General features: G+C 41.5%; 1 protein-coding gene across 1 annotated transcript in view; it reads right to left on the minus strand.

The window, feature by feature from the left end:
• Positions 1 to 18,229, minus strand: part of PROX1 (prospero homeobox 1) — a 53,882-nt gene extending 35,653 nt beyond the window's left edge. The window contains exons 1-3 of the mRNA XM_068985935.1: positions 18,121 to 18,229; positions 9,317 to 11,108; positions 2,346 to 2,453 (exon numbers count right to left, since the gene is read on the minus strand). Of these exons, the coding sequence (XP_068842036.1) occupies positions 2,346 to 2,453; positions 9,317 to 11,041 (1,833 nt within the window). The 5' untranslated portion in view covers positions 11,042 to 11,108; positions 18,121 to 18,229. The remainder of the gene's footprint in view (positions 1 to 2,345; positions 2,454 to 9,316; positions 11,109 to 18,120) is intronic.
• Positions 18,230 to 18,439: the final 210 nt, after the last annotated feature.

The raw sequence follows: 18,439 nt of genomic DNA on the forward strand, positions 1-18,439 counted from the left end.
CAACATTCAAATTCTGAATTTTCCTTAATATTAAAGAAATCCAAGAATGTTCTGCCATTGCTTTCTAGAAAATTTCTGGAACCCCTTTTCTGGACTATCCTGGCCTTTCTAGGCATGATTTTCCACTATCATTAGTGTAAGCTCAGGAATACAAATTCATTTATTACTAGCCAAAGAAAAAACATAATTAGGAAAGTTAAAAATGTATAATTCATTCCAAAAATAAAAGAGAAATGACCTTTGGTGATTTTCTGCTTTGCATTATATGCCCTACTCTTTCCCCTCCATTAGAGTAGATAATTGGGAGTTAACCAGGCTCACATACACTCTAACAGCCTTCTCTTCCAGTATGGATAGAGTATGGATAGAATCTATAATCTGAATATTAGGGCTTTTTTAAAAAATGAAATAGTCATCCAGGTATATAATTGTTATTTACATAGAGTGAGTGATTATTTGCAAAGCTGAACGACTAAATGTATTCTAAAGGAACAATTTCTTGTTGGTTTATAGTGCCTGGTATTTATAAAGCTACAAATCCACAGTCTCCCCCAACCTTGACCTTCCCCACATCACAAATGGGCAAAAACATGAATGTTTCTACTATTAATATCTACATCTCCTGTTGAGTAGTACTGCAGGCTCAGAAAGGCTGCTGATTCCCACCCTCTAGGTGCCTGCATTTCAATCACAGGTGACTGATCTCTATGCATGCAGTTTATAAAGCTCTTTGGACTTTTTCTGGCTGAAGGGTGCTATCTAGACAACATAAAGCCCTGTTTTATTATATCACAACACTGCAGGTCACTGTACCAAGAGGAGTGATGGAGGTAACATGGACATCTACACATACACACACACACACACACAGAGTAACAATTTTCTCCCTCTGCTCCATGTTCCCCTCCTAGAACTAAAGTATTGGGAGGATTCCTGGAAGAACTAGGCTCTAGAAACTGGTCGCTCCTCAGCCAATTGGCCAAAGCCCTTTAATCTGTCAGCTTCCGATGGTGCCCCACCAAGGTCCAAACCCCATCCCAGCCCACTGCGGCCCTTGACCTTTCTTTGCCTAAAGATGCTTCACTAACGGTTCAAGTTCCTGCCTGTCTCTGCCTTCCCATGCTGCCCAGTTTGCTGGCACGGAATGAGAAGGAAACATGCCTTCCACTTAAGGAGCTTGGCCAGGGAAGGAGAGAGATAAAAGGCTGAAGTTGCTACACAATTCAAAAGCAAACAGGACGGAAAACAGAACTTTTCTTTCAAGGCCAAGTAAAACATGGGTGAAGGAGAGGCTGCAATGGGTCAGCCTGCAAAAGGGGGCCAGTGATGCAACTCAGGCATCGGGCACAAAACCCACTGCAGAGAGAGGGGAGCATCGGAGAAAGGAGTACGTTTTGGCAGCTCGTGGCTTCTCCATGGCAGAAATAAGAACTTTACACATGGGGGTGGGCAGGGGAGGGTGGGGGGGGGGGAGAGTACCCAGCCCTAATAAACTAATCTCAGCTAATGTAATGTTTATCGAGTTCCTTGGATAATGATACCATGCGTGTCATTATCATCATCAAAACCCAATCTCTGTTTTAAAAAGTTACAGATGATTAACACAACATCAAGTTGTTGCAAACAATTACTTAAAACCCCTACACAGACACAGACGCACGCACACACGCACGCACACACACACACACACGCACACACACGGGACCAGGAGGTCCCCATATTCTGTAGAATGAGGGAGGCTGCAGCTGTAGGCCGACAGCTTTCATATCCTCATTTGAATAATGTGTCCTGAATCTGTCACTTTATTCATTCTCCTTATGCTCAGTGTACTCTACATCAACAACAAATTAAGTTGTAAATAAGAGACAATCATCACTTTTGTTTTTAAGCAGCTACTGCAGAGAGAATTTCAATGTAAGCTCCTTTCGACAGGGGGGAAAAAGAGGTGCTAGAGTTTGCTTTCCTAAGCACAAATATGGGGAAACTAACAGAAACAAAAACAGAAACAGTTCACTGTGGCCAAGAGGAGGAAAAAAAAATTCTCTAAAGCGCATCCCTCCAGGACCAGCTGAAATTTCTTCCAAGGAGTTATTAAGACACATAAAGACAGAGGAGAAGTTTCCGGGACTAGAACGAAAATCCATGCGCTCAGTCTTTTGGTCTTAGTACACAAGGACCCTCCTTGCTTGGCACAGCTTTGGACTGAAGGACAAGTGCATTAAATCAATTACAACACAGGTGTATTCACCAAACGACCCCACACTCATCTCCATTAACTTCCAAGTGTTCAAATTACTACCTCCTGCACAGAAATTGAAAACATTAATACTGAAAAACGTCCTTACCTTTACATCAGAGAAGTAGGTCTTCAGCATGTTGGAGCTGGGATAACGGGTATAAAAGAACATGAGCTTTGCTTTTTTCAAGTGATTGGGTGACAATCCTTCCTGCATGTAGGATGCAGTTGGTTAAGGAGATAATTTCTTGAAACACAAGTACCTACCATCCCTCCCACACCCCTGCCAGGAGTCTGGAGGCCCAACCAGTAGCCATGGGAATTCTGGAAGATAATCGACTCTGGCCATGGAATCCATCACTAACTTGCTGTTGCTGGCTCAGAAGGACCATTGCTGGTCAGAAATTGCCAAACATAATGGTGAGGATGCACGATTTAGTCGTGGGATCTTGGTGACTTCCTGGTGAGAATGGCAAAACATCTATTCCCCCTGTTTGAGGTCCTTAGGCTATCTATACGTTGGTTCACTTGTTGCTAAGGAGACAAATGCGCCCAACAGGTATTGCACAACTCTTATCATGAGAGTTTTTTTCTTCTTTGCGTTACAGTTCTGTTTGTTCTTCTCTTTGCTCTCTGCAGTTGACATCCAATTATTATACTAATATAAGTGAAAATATAAAATGCATTATTTTGATCACTGTTAGGCAAGCTTCACATTTTACCTTTTAGTGCTCCTATGAGGGAGCATCTTGACTCACTTTCTTCCTATCTTATTATTATATCTTGTTAATTGTTTCCTTTTCAATAACAGCTAAAACTGGGGAGGGGTAGTTTGGGCACTGAGAGAACAGGGAGGGGGTGTCGCTTTTGTTAAAGCGAGGATCCAAAACCAAACACAATTTGCCTCTCCTGGATTTACAGTTAACTCCTTGGAGAGTGGCACAGTGGTTGGGGCTAACAAATCAATAAGTGTGGGTTAGCAGATCAATAAATGGCCACTTACCCAAAATAAGAAGGCCTATTTATCTGGAAACATCATTACCTTTTAGATCTGTAAACAGCAGCAACTAAAACAGTTCCCAAGAGAATGTGAGGCTAACCATAACAATCCCGGCTTCCTGATTCTCCCCCAGATTCTTGGCACTCCTCAGCACACTCGGAGCGGGGATGGCTCTGGTCACATCTGTGCCGCAGCCTGGCCCTGCCATTTCCTCAGCAAATTAATGGCTTTATAATTTATCAGAAATGAAGACGCACGTGGAGAAAATCAATGTGGTCCCCCACAAGGTCAATTAAGGGTCCTTCCTAGAAGCTTCTCTAAGGATTTTCTCTTAAAAGAGAGTCTGGAAAAAAAATAAATAAATAAGGAAAAAGAAGAAAAGAAAATGTGCACGTGTGGTTGTACGCACACATGCACAAGCACACACATCCTTGGCTAACAAGCTCCACAACCATTGCACACCGCAGGAAGCAAGGACAAATAAACCAATATTTAAGAAAGGTAAAGGTTTCTAAATGACCTCCATCAAGTACAGCGTGACCAACCTCAGGAACAGAGAGGGAAACCTGGAAGTTCCTAGAGAAGCATAATCGAATTAATACTGATAAGCTCTTGTCTACGTATTACAGGGGGCTTAACCAAATATAATGCTGAGAATTTGATCAATTAGCATTCCCTTTAGTATCATGCAGTTTGAAAAAGATCACCTTGGTCTGCGTATTGAAAAGTCAATGCCTTTTGTTTTTGCTGAAAATAAACACTAAACACTGAAGAAAGAAATTTTGATGTGAGAACTGTAAGCCAAAGCAGCTTAACTGAACTTGTGTTTTTGTTTGAGATCCTTAATGATTACAAAGACGATAATTTATGACTGACATACTTCTTGTGCCAAGGAAAGAGCTGAAAGGCCCTCCAGTAACCTCCATTAGACCGAGAGAGGGGACTAAAGGAGCCCGGCACACTTCAGGACCATCTGTCCAAATGGATAAGTGAAATAATAGTTGCAAGCTGTCTCCTATTGCCTCGTGATAAGAGTTTTAGGCAAGTCCAAACTTCAACAAACATGCTCAGATCTGGGTTCTAATCTGTTCTTTCAGACGGGCTACATTCAAACAACCTGGTACATTAATTATTAGCAGGGAAAAGTCCCAAGTCTTTTCAAATTTGGTCTCATACAAATCAAACTGCTTTGCTGCGTGCGGCTCTCAGAGATTTCTTGAGCCACCAAAACTTCCTGGAGCTTTCAATATCTTTAAATTATGCTAAGATGCTTTCATCATTTTTATTTAAAAAAACAAAACAAAACAAAAGAGCAAAGTATCCATCTTGTTTTGATTGGGATTTAGAGGCTTTTTACTTCATGACAAAATCATCCTAATTTGAATTTCTCAAGTCCATTTTTATTTTTTATTTTTTGCTTTAAAATGCTTCCTGTTGGAAATACTTGGAATCGATCAGTGGCAACGGAACACAGAATGCATCTTTATTTCTTGCTCAGCGTGTAATGAAGATAAAATTCCCATAAAATATATGTTTCTAATAAACTATTAAAAATAGCTAATGAAAGATTTAAAAGCCAACAGTTAGATAATCCTTTTTTTTCCTCCTCAAAATAAATCTGAACTGACCAATTGGTTAATTTCCCTTTTAAGTGCTTGTGCTGAAAAGCAACTGTTCTTCCAAGAAAGCACTAGCTGTTTCCAGGATACTTACACACGCACAATGACTCATGATGGAATAGATTCAGTAAACATACAGCTGTACTGAACACGAGCTAAGCTCCATTCAAGGCCAGGAAAGAAAATGAGCACAAATAAATATTAAGGAGGTAAAGGGGGGTGGGGTGAGGGGGGATGGAGCGCAAACAAGATCTGTCCCGGCAGCTCATGTGGCTTTGCCTCAATTCTCTTAGCCATAGCTTTGTGAAGACAGATGACATTCAGTTCTATGTATAATGCAAAATAGACAATAACTGCTGAAACTTGAGACAGCTGCCAGGTGTAAAAAAAAAAAAAAGGGAAAAGAAAAGAAAAAGAAATAAAAGAAGAAAAGATGATAAATCCATAAATTAATGAAAGACATCTGCTGGGGAATATAAAAGATCAGAGAAGTAGGGGACTGCAGCTGAGCCTAAAACGGTGTTCAAACAACCTGAGAATGTAAGTGTTGTCTGTTTACCAAGCACGGTACAACCTCACCTAAACAACAGCCGCAGGAGGAGCAGCGGAGGCAGCAAAAAGGCAAATGGGAGGATAATAGGTTGTGACGGCTGCAGGAAGAAAATTCTTTTCCCCAACTGAACCCTGAATTGTGGCTAGAGATTTTACGTGCTGCAGGGCCAACCAAACAGATCGGGAGTACCAATTCTCAAACATTTTTAAAATCTGAAGGATTTTAGCTTTCTCCTTAAGCCCTGATTTGCTATGTTTCTAAGAGACTTTCCCCTTAGACACCTTAAATGGGCAGAAAAGATCTACATTCTCACCTGTCATAAAGGGATAGAGCCAGCTGTGGCTCCTAGAAGTTTTAACATAATCAATGGGCTGTGTAGTTTATGGATTTTTTTTTTAATGTACTTATTTCATAATCAGAGGGAGGGAGAAAAGAGGAACCCAGAGTCTTCCAGTCTTTAACAGTCATGTTTCCCTGCAGATAATACACCTAACAGAACTAACTCCTGTGGCCCCAAATGACTTCCAAAATAGTAAAAAAATCAATTTCTATGGATTCATTCATATTTTAGAAATTCATTTTGAATTCAGGTTTTCTGGGTGGATTTTTAGCTTCAAATCATCAAACCATTTTCCTTTTTGAACCTCAAGTATTTTTTAACATTCTCCCTAAAAGTCCAACAGGGAAAGCTGGCTGCTGGGCTCAGTTTCTTCACCTGCACGTCTTAACCGCGCTTGGAACATGGCTCTTGTGCTTTACTTGGATGCATGCAAATGCTTGAAGCCCGAACAAGGCTATTTTTCTTGAGATGCAAAGAGGATGAATGACAAGGAACATCAGGAGGAAAAACAATTGGCTGGCTGTTTCTTTTGGAATTTGAATAAAACTTAATATTTGATTAAATGGATTCATTTGCAAAGACACTGAACAAATTTTTTTATATCCAAGACATGAGCCTTTGGGGCAGGTGCACTGACATTCAGTTTACCATGCACACATTCACTATTGCCTTTCTATCAGAAGAGATACCGAGGTAGTGCATTCCATGATATAGAACATATACGCTTAATGTGTGGGACTTGGAATGGATTTATCTGATGAGCTGGTGTCCTTGATAGTTCTTATCTTGGCTCCTTTGTTCAAAGAAACAGATGATGCCTTTGGGGTGGGAAAGAATTGTTCTTTAAGTATTCAATTATCCATTACAGTTTGGAAAGCCATGAACTAAAGAGAAAAACAATAATGGTAATCATGAAGATACCATTTCATCCCTTTTCTCCTCATTTCGATTGAGCTTTTCAAAGAATAACTGCACTACAGGTTCAGATATGGCCTTGTCTACCTAAACTGAAGTCTGCTCACTTGCTGTGATTCCTAGAGATTTCTTTGAACTCAAAGCTTGAGAATTTTGCCTAGGCACCATCATCAAGAAAGTCAAGGGAAGAACACAAGGACCGAGACGAGAGAAAAGGAGATCCAGTCTCCCAACAAACCCTCTTGTTCTCACTGCCTTCAGAACTGTGTAGGCTCCAGAAAGTGGTACTCGCCTATCTTTTTCCTGAGAAATAATATAGCAAAGAGATAAATGGCTAACAGGGCGAGGGTGAGGCTGTGGAGGGGAAAAAAGAAAGAAACAGAAGCTGGAAGGACAGCCGGAAGGAAATGTAATCATTAATTGCAGGAAGACGCCAAAACTGTTTAGCGACACACAAGAAATAACTCCAGGTGTAAGCAACTAGTATTTCATAGGAAGGAACACAGGTGTTTCCAAACAACCCTGTTGAGCAGACTCTTCTACCATAAGAGAGACAAGTTATTCATTCCTTTGAAGAAGAAGCAACTAAATTCTCTTTAAAGCCTTTGATATGTATAGAAAGAAAAGGAAGTTCTTTCTATTCAAATCCTCAAAATTCCTCAGGGGATTTAGAGAGGGTGAGACAGGCGCAAAAGCAACACTTCCAGCAATCCAAAGATGGTTTTCTTAGAAGACTCAACTTACTTAAAAACCAACAACCAGAAACCAGCATCTTGAGTTAACGAGTTAAGTATGGCCTTATAAGACTGAAACCTGGCTTCAATAGTCATCCAAATGGGCATGTCCCTTTCCTCTGTGTGTGTGTGTGTGTGTGTGTGTGTGTGAGAGAGAGAGAGAGACAGAGTGAGTGAGGGGAGAGAACCCACCATCACTACAACTGGCTTCAAAATGAAGTAAGAGATCTCCGAGGAGCAATGGGGTCTCGCCCTGGACATGAGCCTGGTATGAGCCCCAGAAGATACTCTCCTGCAAAGCGGAAAAAAAAAAAAAAAAAAAAATCAAAGCCTGTGTCTTTGTTCCTTGCCTTTCTCATCACCAACAGCTATATTCCAATTTGACCAATGTTGGTTGCCTGCTTATGATGTGTATGACATGGTGCCTGGCACAGCTTTGATTCAAGACTGGTGGATTCAACCTCAGATCTCTGAAAGCTAGATTTGTAAATCAGCAACCAAACCAAGACTCATCTATTTACATCTTAAGTCCTCACATCTTTCCCTCCAGATATTATCCTCTTCCTCTCTACAAAAAGAGACTCTGTGCTTAACTGCCCAAGTGGGTCTCATATGTATCACACATTCACCTTATCAGAAATCTTCACTGCTATCCTGAGTTGGCTGGAAAGATGACCTTCATATCAAGAAAAACACATTTCTACCACAGCTGGGACTTTGCCCTTACATGGCAGCCTCTGGAGTGGGCTTAGATATAAAAATGCCAATCTCTAGTCATCAAGACGATTGCTCAAAACCCTCATGTTAGCAACAGCCAACTTAATAGCTAAATTTTATATCCATCTGACAATCTCTTATAAAAGAAACATGCCTCTACTTGCCCCCAAATGCTACTATTCTACTCCCCCAAAACATCAACAACCACACGATTTTTAAAAAATTTACTGAAAGGACCAATTTATAGAGGAAAAAAAAAAAAATCATGAGTTAAAAATAACTAGAGTTCAGGACAGGTCTAATGAAAAAATGTAACTGGCATTTCAAAAGTCAGGTTCAAAATATAAAAGAGACCTAAAAAGAGGCATTTTTAAAGTTGAATACAGCTGAGTTTTATATTTAATTGTGCTCTCTTGCTTTCCAAAATAATTTGCTTTGTGTATGTTAGGACAAAAGATTTCTGTGTATGGCTGAACAGAGGTTAATCATGCATAGAGGCAGCTGCACCAGACCCGAAGAACAGACCTTGGGTGAACGAGAGAGACGGATGTCGTCTGCATAAATTAGTACCTGTATATTTCCTTAAAAAAAAAATCCCCCTTAAAGAATAAGGAGAGCATCTAACTCCCCATCCACATCCATCCTTCTCCCACTGCAGCCTCCCACCAGCAAAGTGTTCCTCATAAGATTTAATCAGGCCTTCTTTAATCGGACCAGGAGCCTTCTAGATGGCTAAAGGGAGAATTCTTCTTACAGAATCTTGGGGATCTCAAAACTGACTTTACTCCACTATGAAACTATGTTAAAATCTGATGAGTGCAATATTACACTGAGATTTCCCGCTCTCCCATCCTCTGAAAATACTCTTGGGGGAGAAAAAGAATAAGAAGATAATACGGGAAGAAACAGCAGAAAAAAACACTGCTGCAAAAGCACAGATGAAACAGGAGGGCTTGGGGGCAATCAGCAACTTGTGAAAGTTGCAGGGATGTTGGTTTCCTGTAAAGCTTTTGTGCAACCAGAAGTGCCAGGCACGTGTTGAAAAAAAGACTATGACTCCGAATAAGAGGGCAGACTGGAGAAGACAGGAATCTACACGACTCTAAAACCGTGGGTAAACCTGACCTTGGGGGAAGACTTTTTGGTTTCGGTTTGTTTTCTCCTTGGGGTGGGGTGGGGGTCGGGTGCACATGAAAGGATATTGCACTTCCCGAATACGGTGAGATCTCAGACATGTCTTGAAGATCACCACACTCAGATTTGATGAGAGACAAGGAGAGCCCTTCCGCGGTGCTGGGTGGGTGTGCTGGTGAACAGGGGTGGTGGCTCAGGTGGTGGGACGACATCTTGGTCCTCAGACTCGTGGTCTCCCTAGTTAAGTCTAAGGATTCAGGAGAGGCTCGGTCTTTCCCCGAGAAGGAGCCGGTGGGAGCACCTATTGGACTCTGAAACGGGTAGGCCATCAAGGGGAGTGGGAAGGGGTGGCGGAAGGTGGACGTGGTGAAGCCCGCGGTGGCCGACAGGGGCGACTGGTGCAGGGGCTGGTGGTGGCCGCCGGCGGGGGGGCCGGAGGCAGACTGGTCCGAGGAGTTTTTGCGGACCACCAGGGGCAGGGCTTCCGTCTGGTCTGTGGAACCCGGCATCTGCACGTTGCCGAAGGTGTCCAGGGGATTCGGAATGATGACATCGCCAAAGCACTGCAGGCGCTGGTTGGCGGTGTGGAAGTTGTGGTTCTCCCCGTTGACTGCAAACCTGGCCTGGGGGATCTGCAGCGGTGGGAAGACCTGAGGAACTTGGCGGGAGGGTTTGGCCGAGAAGACTTTGACCACCGTGTCCACCACCTGCGACATGGCAGTGTTCAGTTCCTGTTTCAAGGTCTCGGCCAAGTGTTTGCCTTCAGGCTGCAGGGAGTTGGGCCCGGGGTCTCGGTCTTTGTGGCTGCCTTCTCGCTTGGGCTTGTTTTCGGCCATTTCCTGCTCCCGGATCAGGGCCCGGGCTCGGTCGATGAACTGCCCCGGGTCCAGCTCGCACATCTCATTGTCTGACCTCCCCACCGAGTCCTGGGCCCTGGCCTCCAGGATCTCGGAGCGCATGCTGTCTTCAGACAGGTTACCATCTTCATCATTTTCAGAATCGGTGCTGTCATAGATTTGGTAGAACTTTTCCTGCAGCTGGCGCAGCTGTTTCTGCATGTCCTCCAGCTGCTGCTTCAGCTGTCGGCGCTCCTCTCGCTTCTGTTCTTTGCGGGCTGAAACCAGCTGCTGGAAACTCTGCTGCTGCTGCTGGGGCAGCTTCTGCTTGCGTTTGTTTTCTCGGTAACTTTCTCGGGGACTCACAGACTGCGGGGCCATCTCTCTTTCATTTTCATTGCCCCGTAATGCCACACTGGGGGAATGGCTCATACCCCGGATTATATTCTCAACCCGGGCGCGCTTTGCTCTCAGGTGCTCATCACATAAGCGATCCATATCAAACTGGCTCATAGTAGGCCTGCCAAAAGGGGAAAGACACTCTGGGGGGCTGTCTCTTGAAGAGTTGCTGCATATATCCTCCTGATGTACTTCGGAGCCTGTACTAGAGAGACCGCTGGCTTGGAAACTGGGCTCCGTGCCACCATTTTTGTTCATGTTATTTTTCAACAGCTGGGAAATTATGGTTGCTCCTGGAAAAGGCATCATGGCATCTTCATACGAGTTCGCCCTCTTCAGCAGCTTGCGGAGTACGTTTGACTTCTCCCCATCTGCATGCTGCACCACTGAATACTCAACATCCTGCTCGGAACCTTGGGGATTCATGGCACTAAAAAACGTGGCTCTTGCCTTAGCGAAAAATGCAGATGCTGTCCCTACCGTCCTTTTCACTCCAATGTCAACTCTTCTCCTCTTGGTTTGCCGGCTTAAGAGGGCTGTGCTGTCATGGTCAGGCATCACTGGACAGTTATTGTGCCATCTTCAAAAGCTCGTCAGCTGGGCACAGCTCAAGAATCCCGGGACCCTGGCCAACAGAACAAAAGGACTGATGAATCATTTTCTTTAAATTTCTCCAAATTTCCTGACCTCAATCCTGAATCAAATGCAAAATGCATAGGCTCTGGGATTTATGGCACATTACAATTATTGCAATTTATTATGCACTCTGCTTGAAATGAAACATTTTTAAATATTTCTGCTCCACTGGTTTAAGATGGATTAAGATTAAAAAAAAAAAAAAAAGCAAAAACTGCTTAAGCACCAGTAATATGATTCTCTTTCACAAATGCCTAAAATGATACTGTTTATCTTCAGAAGAAACAGTAGATTATAAGAACACAGCCTCTGACAACCAATTGATTAAATTTTGGGCACTGAGATTCATATTACAAAAGCAGATAAAAGTGGTCCATACTTAAGAAATAAGGTTAAATTTTGAGGATGCATGAAATCTGAATGAAAAATTCCATTTCTGCAATAGAATTATTGTGGCTTTAATGCTATTAAGGGGAAACGAGTCTAAAAAATGCAAATATTTCACATACATCCTTTATTACTGAATTTTAAAATATTTTTGTCATATGTGAAATGGGGAAGAGAACACTCCCATCAGCATCTTTCCAACACAAATGGTCAATTTAACATGGAAATAAATGCACAAATACTCATTTTACAAGTCTGCTTATTTAGCACAGATATGCGCTTTTTTTAATACTAAAAATCACATCTGAAGATGGTATCTGTTGCTGGATTTTAATGTAAGTATGAGAACATTTATAAATTTTCATCTTGTCTTTTTGATGACTTAAATTTTAAAGTTGGACTCAGTGCAAAAGAAGGACATTATCACATTTTAGAAATCCATATGTGAAACAATAAATTGAGTTAGGCAGGGATAAATACATCATCAGTACTAGTTTTATTTTTCTATAATCTGCCAAAACAATACTTCAAATTCCTGAAGAAACTCTTTAACATACACCATTTATGAATCTTATTTCTTATGCCAAATTAAAACATTTAAAAAAAAAGACAGAAAAAAAAAGACTGAAAGGAGATACATAAAGAAGGAGGAAGATAACATCAATTAACTATGTGAGAAAGGGAAATACTGTCTCTGCATATGAACTTCCATTGTTTCTTGGGAACACAATATAAAAAGAGAGTGTCCTTCCTTGCATTTTACAAAAGGCACTTGACATATTTTGTGGTGTTAACCAGTGATGGCTAACCCCAAATTCTGTCTAAACGTTAAGATGTCACATCTCCTTGCTTACAATGGACGTTTTAAGAAGAAAATGAAAAAAAAATTTTTTTCACACGGGGTTTATCTAATATTAAACTTCACGTTTGCTTAACAGAGCACATCTTCACAATAACAGGGTCTATTGCCAAAGGCAGCGTGCAGAGTGTTTGGAAGAGCTCCCATCTCTTTCGGTTCACCTGTAAAAACATCTACGTGCTCACTAGGCTGCATCTGTGGCTAGTTTTAAAGAATGACTATCCATGCAAATAGGCATAATTTCAGCATGAAATAACCTGTAAAAATCAAGAAAATGCTCAGTGCTTAGATGGCAGTGTGTATTTTTTTTTTAAGTGACAAAGATGTCATCTGCAACCCTTGTTCCCAGTTTTCCTACGAAGATGCAACCTTTAAATAAAACCTGGTTCAGAGTGTCAAGAAAGCAACATGATGCTTCTTTATGTGTTTTTTGGATGCTTGAGGGTAAAATAGTTTTTGTGTGCCTCAGGATGAAATTTCCTGAACTTGGAATGTAATCAGATCTTGATAACTTCAGCATTAGAGTTCAAAATTGAATTCAAGATGATTGTGACCCCTCACACATTAATAAATGAAATTGGCTTCAGGAATACAAGAATCCAATGGCAAATAGTTCACTAACATGTTAGATCTGATAAATCAGGTACAGCTATCAAGTGAGAGAAAAGGGGGGAAACTGAGACAAACAAGAAAAAAGATGAATTATTTTAAAGCTCAGAAAGACTCACATATTGAGGGGGGTGTTTTTGCAAGGAGGACTCTGTGTGTATATATCAGCTTTTCAAAAAGAGAGTTCATTGCCATTCTTTAAAAATTTTACCTCTTGTCTTTTTGTGTACAAATCATTTTCTCCTTAATAGCACCTGAAAAGCACACAGGTTTCCAATCAAAATGTTGAATAAACTTTCTGCAGTATTTGCTTCCCCTGTTCCTCCTAACATCCTATCTGGATTTTCCTCCTACCCATCCTTGTTATAGGAAAAGCATCTCTGCAAGAGAGGCTCAGACACAACACGCTGGTGTAAGAGATGAACACAAGGTCACCCACAGCCATCCTTCCTTTCCCAGCTGCCTCCACCTCTGTGTCAACTGCACTTCCTCTCCTCTAGCATAGGTATCAACAGCTGCATCCCCACCTCACGCGTGAGCCAAGAGGAGGGCTGTGCTCTTTCTAAGGTGGAAAGAAATGATACGCTCATCTTCAGTGGTGAATGCGTGTTAATTAAACATGATAGTTGGGTGTTATAAGAAGAAAATATCCTGTAGCTTCTTTAAAATTCCCCAAACGAAACTGATTTTTGCAGTTCTCTTTCAACTGGTCAGCATTCTTAGATCAAATAATAATTTGTTTCTGTTTAGGGCTAAGGGAAATTATATACTTTTAGGTCTTATTGTAAAATGTACAGCTGAGACATAATAATCAGGACAAAACAAATGGGAAAACTAGGAAAAATGATATAATCCAGCAAGACAAGGCATTATATTAATAGGCGTGAATAAATAAATCTCTTCATATAGCTTTGAGCTGAATTCAAAAATGAAGGTATAGGAGTCATACACACTGGAATTATAACCCATGGAGGCTATAGGAGAGATGAAATAAAATAACTGGTTGACTACTGTATCAGCATCATATTTCATAAACAGTATATATGAATATTTTACCACACAAGAAAATGCCTTGTTAAATGACTATAATATAAATTAAATCACCCGAAAATGCTTTCAAAAATGCTTCCATGACTTCCCAGTTCAGAATTTAGAGAATGCTATGGAATGAATTTATCAGTGATGTCAACCTGCCCATTAAAGATTTTTTTAAATTCCTTTATTTCTTAATATGTGTATTAAGCCATATGTTTCAACTACAATTATTATTGATTGTTATTATATTTAATTTTAATCTTGAGTTTAACCTGGCAATGGGAAATCTGATCAGCACTGGTGAACATCAATAGCAGCAAGTATGCAGAAAAATACTGATACAGAATTTGAACCCAAATGTATTATCGATCGATACACATATTCCTTTAATTAATATGAAAATCTACATAGAATATTTTATTATTAAATATTGGGTCGTACCACTTGGCATCTAACTACACAAATGCTTTAATAATTTCTATACGAGGAGTATCTAACATTAGCAGATTCTTCCCAGAGAAAAGATAGGAACAAACATCCAAGTATAATCAAGTCAGATTTTAAGGACTCCACAACATTCTTCATTAAAATCTGAATTATCTGAAGAATGTCAGATAACTTTACAAAGAGAATCCTAAGGAAGCTGATGATAATGTCAGTAGAAAAGAATTTTCAGGGGAGGATTTCAAAGGAACACTGCAGTGTGAAGTAGAAAGTGGTGAAGTGCTCTGCTCTAAGTTTGTGTGTGGGTGAGTCCCTTCGCCGTTCACCTGAACCTACCAAACACTGTTAACAGGCTATACCCCCATACAAAATTAAAAGTTTAAAGTTTGGGGGGAGAAAAGTTATTTGGGGAAGGGGGTGCAACCTTTATGGCTCTATCTGGAGTCTGGATTCTGGACAAAGATGTGTTCCCTATGGTTTTTATTCAAATAGTTCAGGTAAATCTTTCATGAGACGGGGAAGAAGGTATGGTTGGCGTGGTTTCCTGCTTGGATTATATAGATTATCAGTCTTGACTGATAAAATGATTTGAAGAAATTGCTCAAGCCTATGCTTTTACTTCTTTTAGAAAACCACCTTTAAGTGGGCCTCTGATCTACTTGGGTCAAGTCTCTTATGAAATTTCAAGTGGAATAACACCAACAAAGAACACTGTGAATCCATCTGGAAATCAGTAATTCAAGGGGGAAAATCAGATGACTAGATTTAGGGACTCCGCTGCCCCCACCCCCGCCCAGGCCCCTTACCAAGCTGTCCCCTTCACTGTATTTAAGAGTTCATTTCTGCTAATTAGCAACTTTCTCCTTGGAGATGTTCCTGCTATAAGGTTAAGAAAGCCTTTGGTGTTTACTATGAATAATCCACTTGATATTAGTTAATACTTAAATTAATTAAGATTGTATTGCCAAAAGCTTATAACAGATTCTAAATTTTCCTATCATAGAGTTCTCAAATCAGAACCATTTCATTTAAAATTTCTCCATTGTATCAAAAATTCCATATATTTTTCACCTGCAAGATGAAAACAGCAATTTTCTGGAACATACCTAAAATATTCATTTCTACTTATTTAAAAAGTAATAATTCACCAGATTAGTAAACAAAAGGGAGTGAGAAATAACTTCAAGAAGAAACAATTTCTTTTCTTTCCGAAGAGAACTGAAATACTCTGTCCTTTGAAGCTCTAGAATACACCAGGCAATAGGTTTTAGAAATTTCTTATGTATATGTCTTTTACAATATATATGGATACTTAATTAGAATCCAATCATAACATATCAGGCACAATCCATCTTTCTATTATTAAATTACTAACATTTTATAAGCTTTTATTAATCTTGAACCTTACCATTCCTTATCTTAACAGTTGCAAATGCAAACAATACCTATAAGAAATTCATGAAAAAAGGCCTATTTCACTTTGAATTAATAAAGAGCATGCCTGGCAGCTAGGTTATGTTTTAAGATTGTAAGTGCTACTTACAGGAGAAAGATGTTAGGGAATGAATAAAGTGAGAACAAAGATGCATGTTACGTATGCATCACAGTTTTCCCACACGGTGGTGATTAAACTAAATAGAATTCTGCATAATGGACACATAAAAATATCAATACATGTCCAGCACAGAAAATACTTAACAAAAATAAAGCAAATGAACATATCCATAGATGACATATTAATTATGAAAGAACTGCAAAAGCATCCAAGAAAAGTATTAGGAGGAACTTGGATGTTTAAGGTGAAAGAATAAATGACATACACTCTCTCATTTTCATGAAACAATGATCATCCACTAAGCAACCAAACCAACCAGCAAAAACCATTCACCAGCTAATCTAATTCTATGCAACTCAAGAAGCAGCCTGTTTGGAAGATAATAAATAAATAAACAAAAGATCAGATGTTGAGAATCCAGATATAGTGCCTACACTGAATTTTCAATAGCCTCCTTCACACACGAAGCCACAGTCCTTACCTTCATCTGTTTTACCATTGCAGAAACAGGTCCACGGTGTAGCACGTGGACAGGTTAACCAAATTACTCCCCTTTTTCTTCATCACCACCCACAGCCCATTTAATTTTGAAAATGCTCAGAACTTCTTGCAAGAAACTCTTCAGAGAGCGGACTGCCTGCGTCTTGCATCAAACAGAAAAGCACAGTTACCTCTCACATACTTGAGATTTTCCTTCTCCATCAAAGTACTAACTAGGACATCTGGCACATGTCTGGTACAATGACAGGCTCATTCTACTTTATGAGAGTATTTAACATACGACTTGAAAGAGTTTATGCACATACCTATTCTTTCTGGGCAGGGAGAAAGCACGCTAAAAAGATAAGCATTAACAACAGTAACACTTTCAAACTGACTTTGGTATTCTTGGCAGTTACACATACTACCCATGGATGTCCAAATCACACACACACACACACACACACACACACACACACAAGAAAGCTCTCATCACTCCCCCGCAACACCCCCACAGACCTGGGAGACAGGCGTAAACCAGAGGGAAGCAAAGAGAAAGTCAATGTCCCTCCACCTGCTGCCTGAAGTGGGGGGTAATTTCAGCTGCCTGGCAGACAGGAGCCTGAGACACAGCCTCCCTAGCAGCCTGCCAACATCCTTAAGAAAAATAAACAAACACATACCAACTTGTCCCCCACCCCCAACCAAAGGACTCACATGGCAGGGCTCAAAACATAACAACAGCCTAGTTCCCATTAGCCCGGACAATCCTATTAACCAGGGCAACCATAAATTCATAAACCTCTACAACCCTGGAGCACGGCACCGTGGTCTGGAACGGTACAGACACATACAGACACAGAGGAAATTTGCACCTGTCTTTCTTGACACAACACACCTGTCAGGCCCTGCCCATGCACAGCCCTCGGGCTAATAGACCTCTGCCTACGTAGTCTAGGAAAGTACTTTTTTTTTTTTTTCCTTTTGGTAAGGGAGGTTATAGATGGGAGAGAGGGTGGGGTGGGGAGAGAGGAAGAGAAGAGACTTCTAGCCTTGACTTTGAGAGAAGGCCACCCTGTGCTTGCACTGTTTTCATAAGCTCAAGGAGACAACTAGACCTTCTTGGAAAAATAAAAACAAGCAGGTGAGTTCTCAGCCTTCCCCCAGGCGGAGTGGGTTCTGGATTGCCAAGAACAGCAGTTTCACACTCCAACCTGCCTCCTTGGGCTATTTAAGACTGTCGATCAACCCCTCCTCCCGGTTGTTCTTCTCAGCCTGCCAGGAGAACTCTCAACTTCCGAAAAAAAAAAAAAAAAAGCTGAAAAAGTGGCGGGAGACCTGTGAGTCTCCCTCCAAAACTACTCCCCCTTTAACTTCCCTCCCGCGCCCCCCACCCCCTGCCCCTCCAATCCACACTCTCCACCTACGTTGAGTTTTAGCCGGAGGAGTAAGTGGCGGGCACACCCGAAGAACCAACAACTTGCCAAACTGGGGGCTTTGGGGAATGTCTCCCCACCTCCCAGCTTGCCCTGGTCGCCCCCTCTCTCCTTGTCTGTTCAGGCAAGATAGCCGCTCTTCCCGCGCCGCTCCCCCCTCCTCCGGACTTTTCTTCCCAGGAGCAATCACGCTCACCTCTCCATTCCTCCCTCTCCAGTGCTCCGAAGTGGGGCAAAATTGTAGGTACCACCCAGACGAACCAAGATCAGATGGAAGCAGCCCAACCGAACCGGCCGCCGGCGTTGACTGCGAGCAGATCCGTTGGACAAGAACATCCCCTACCCCCACCCGGACCGCGATCCTTCCATCCTTCCGCGGCGCTCGCGCCCCAGCACCCCCTCCTACCACGGGAACCCCCCCCGCCCCCCGCAACCCGAGGCTTCCAGTGCCACCTTACCCTACTGAACTTGACTTAGCCCTGGGTCCTGGGAGCTCAGGAGAGGGGCGCCGCGCT

Source organism: Capricornis sumatraensis, chromosome 14, assembly GCF_032405125.1.
Source record: "Capricornis sumatraensis isolate serow.1 chromosome 14, serow.2, whole genome shotgun sequence".
NCBI lineage: Eukaryota > Metazoa > Chordata > Mammalia > Artiodactyla > Bovidae > Capricornis > Capricornis sumatraensis.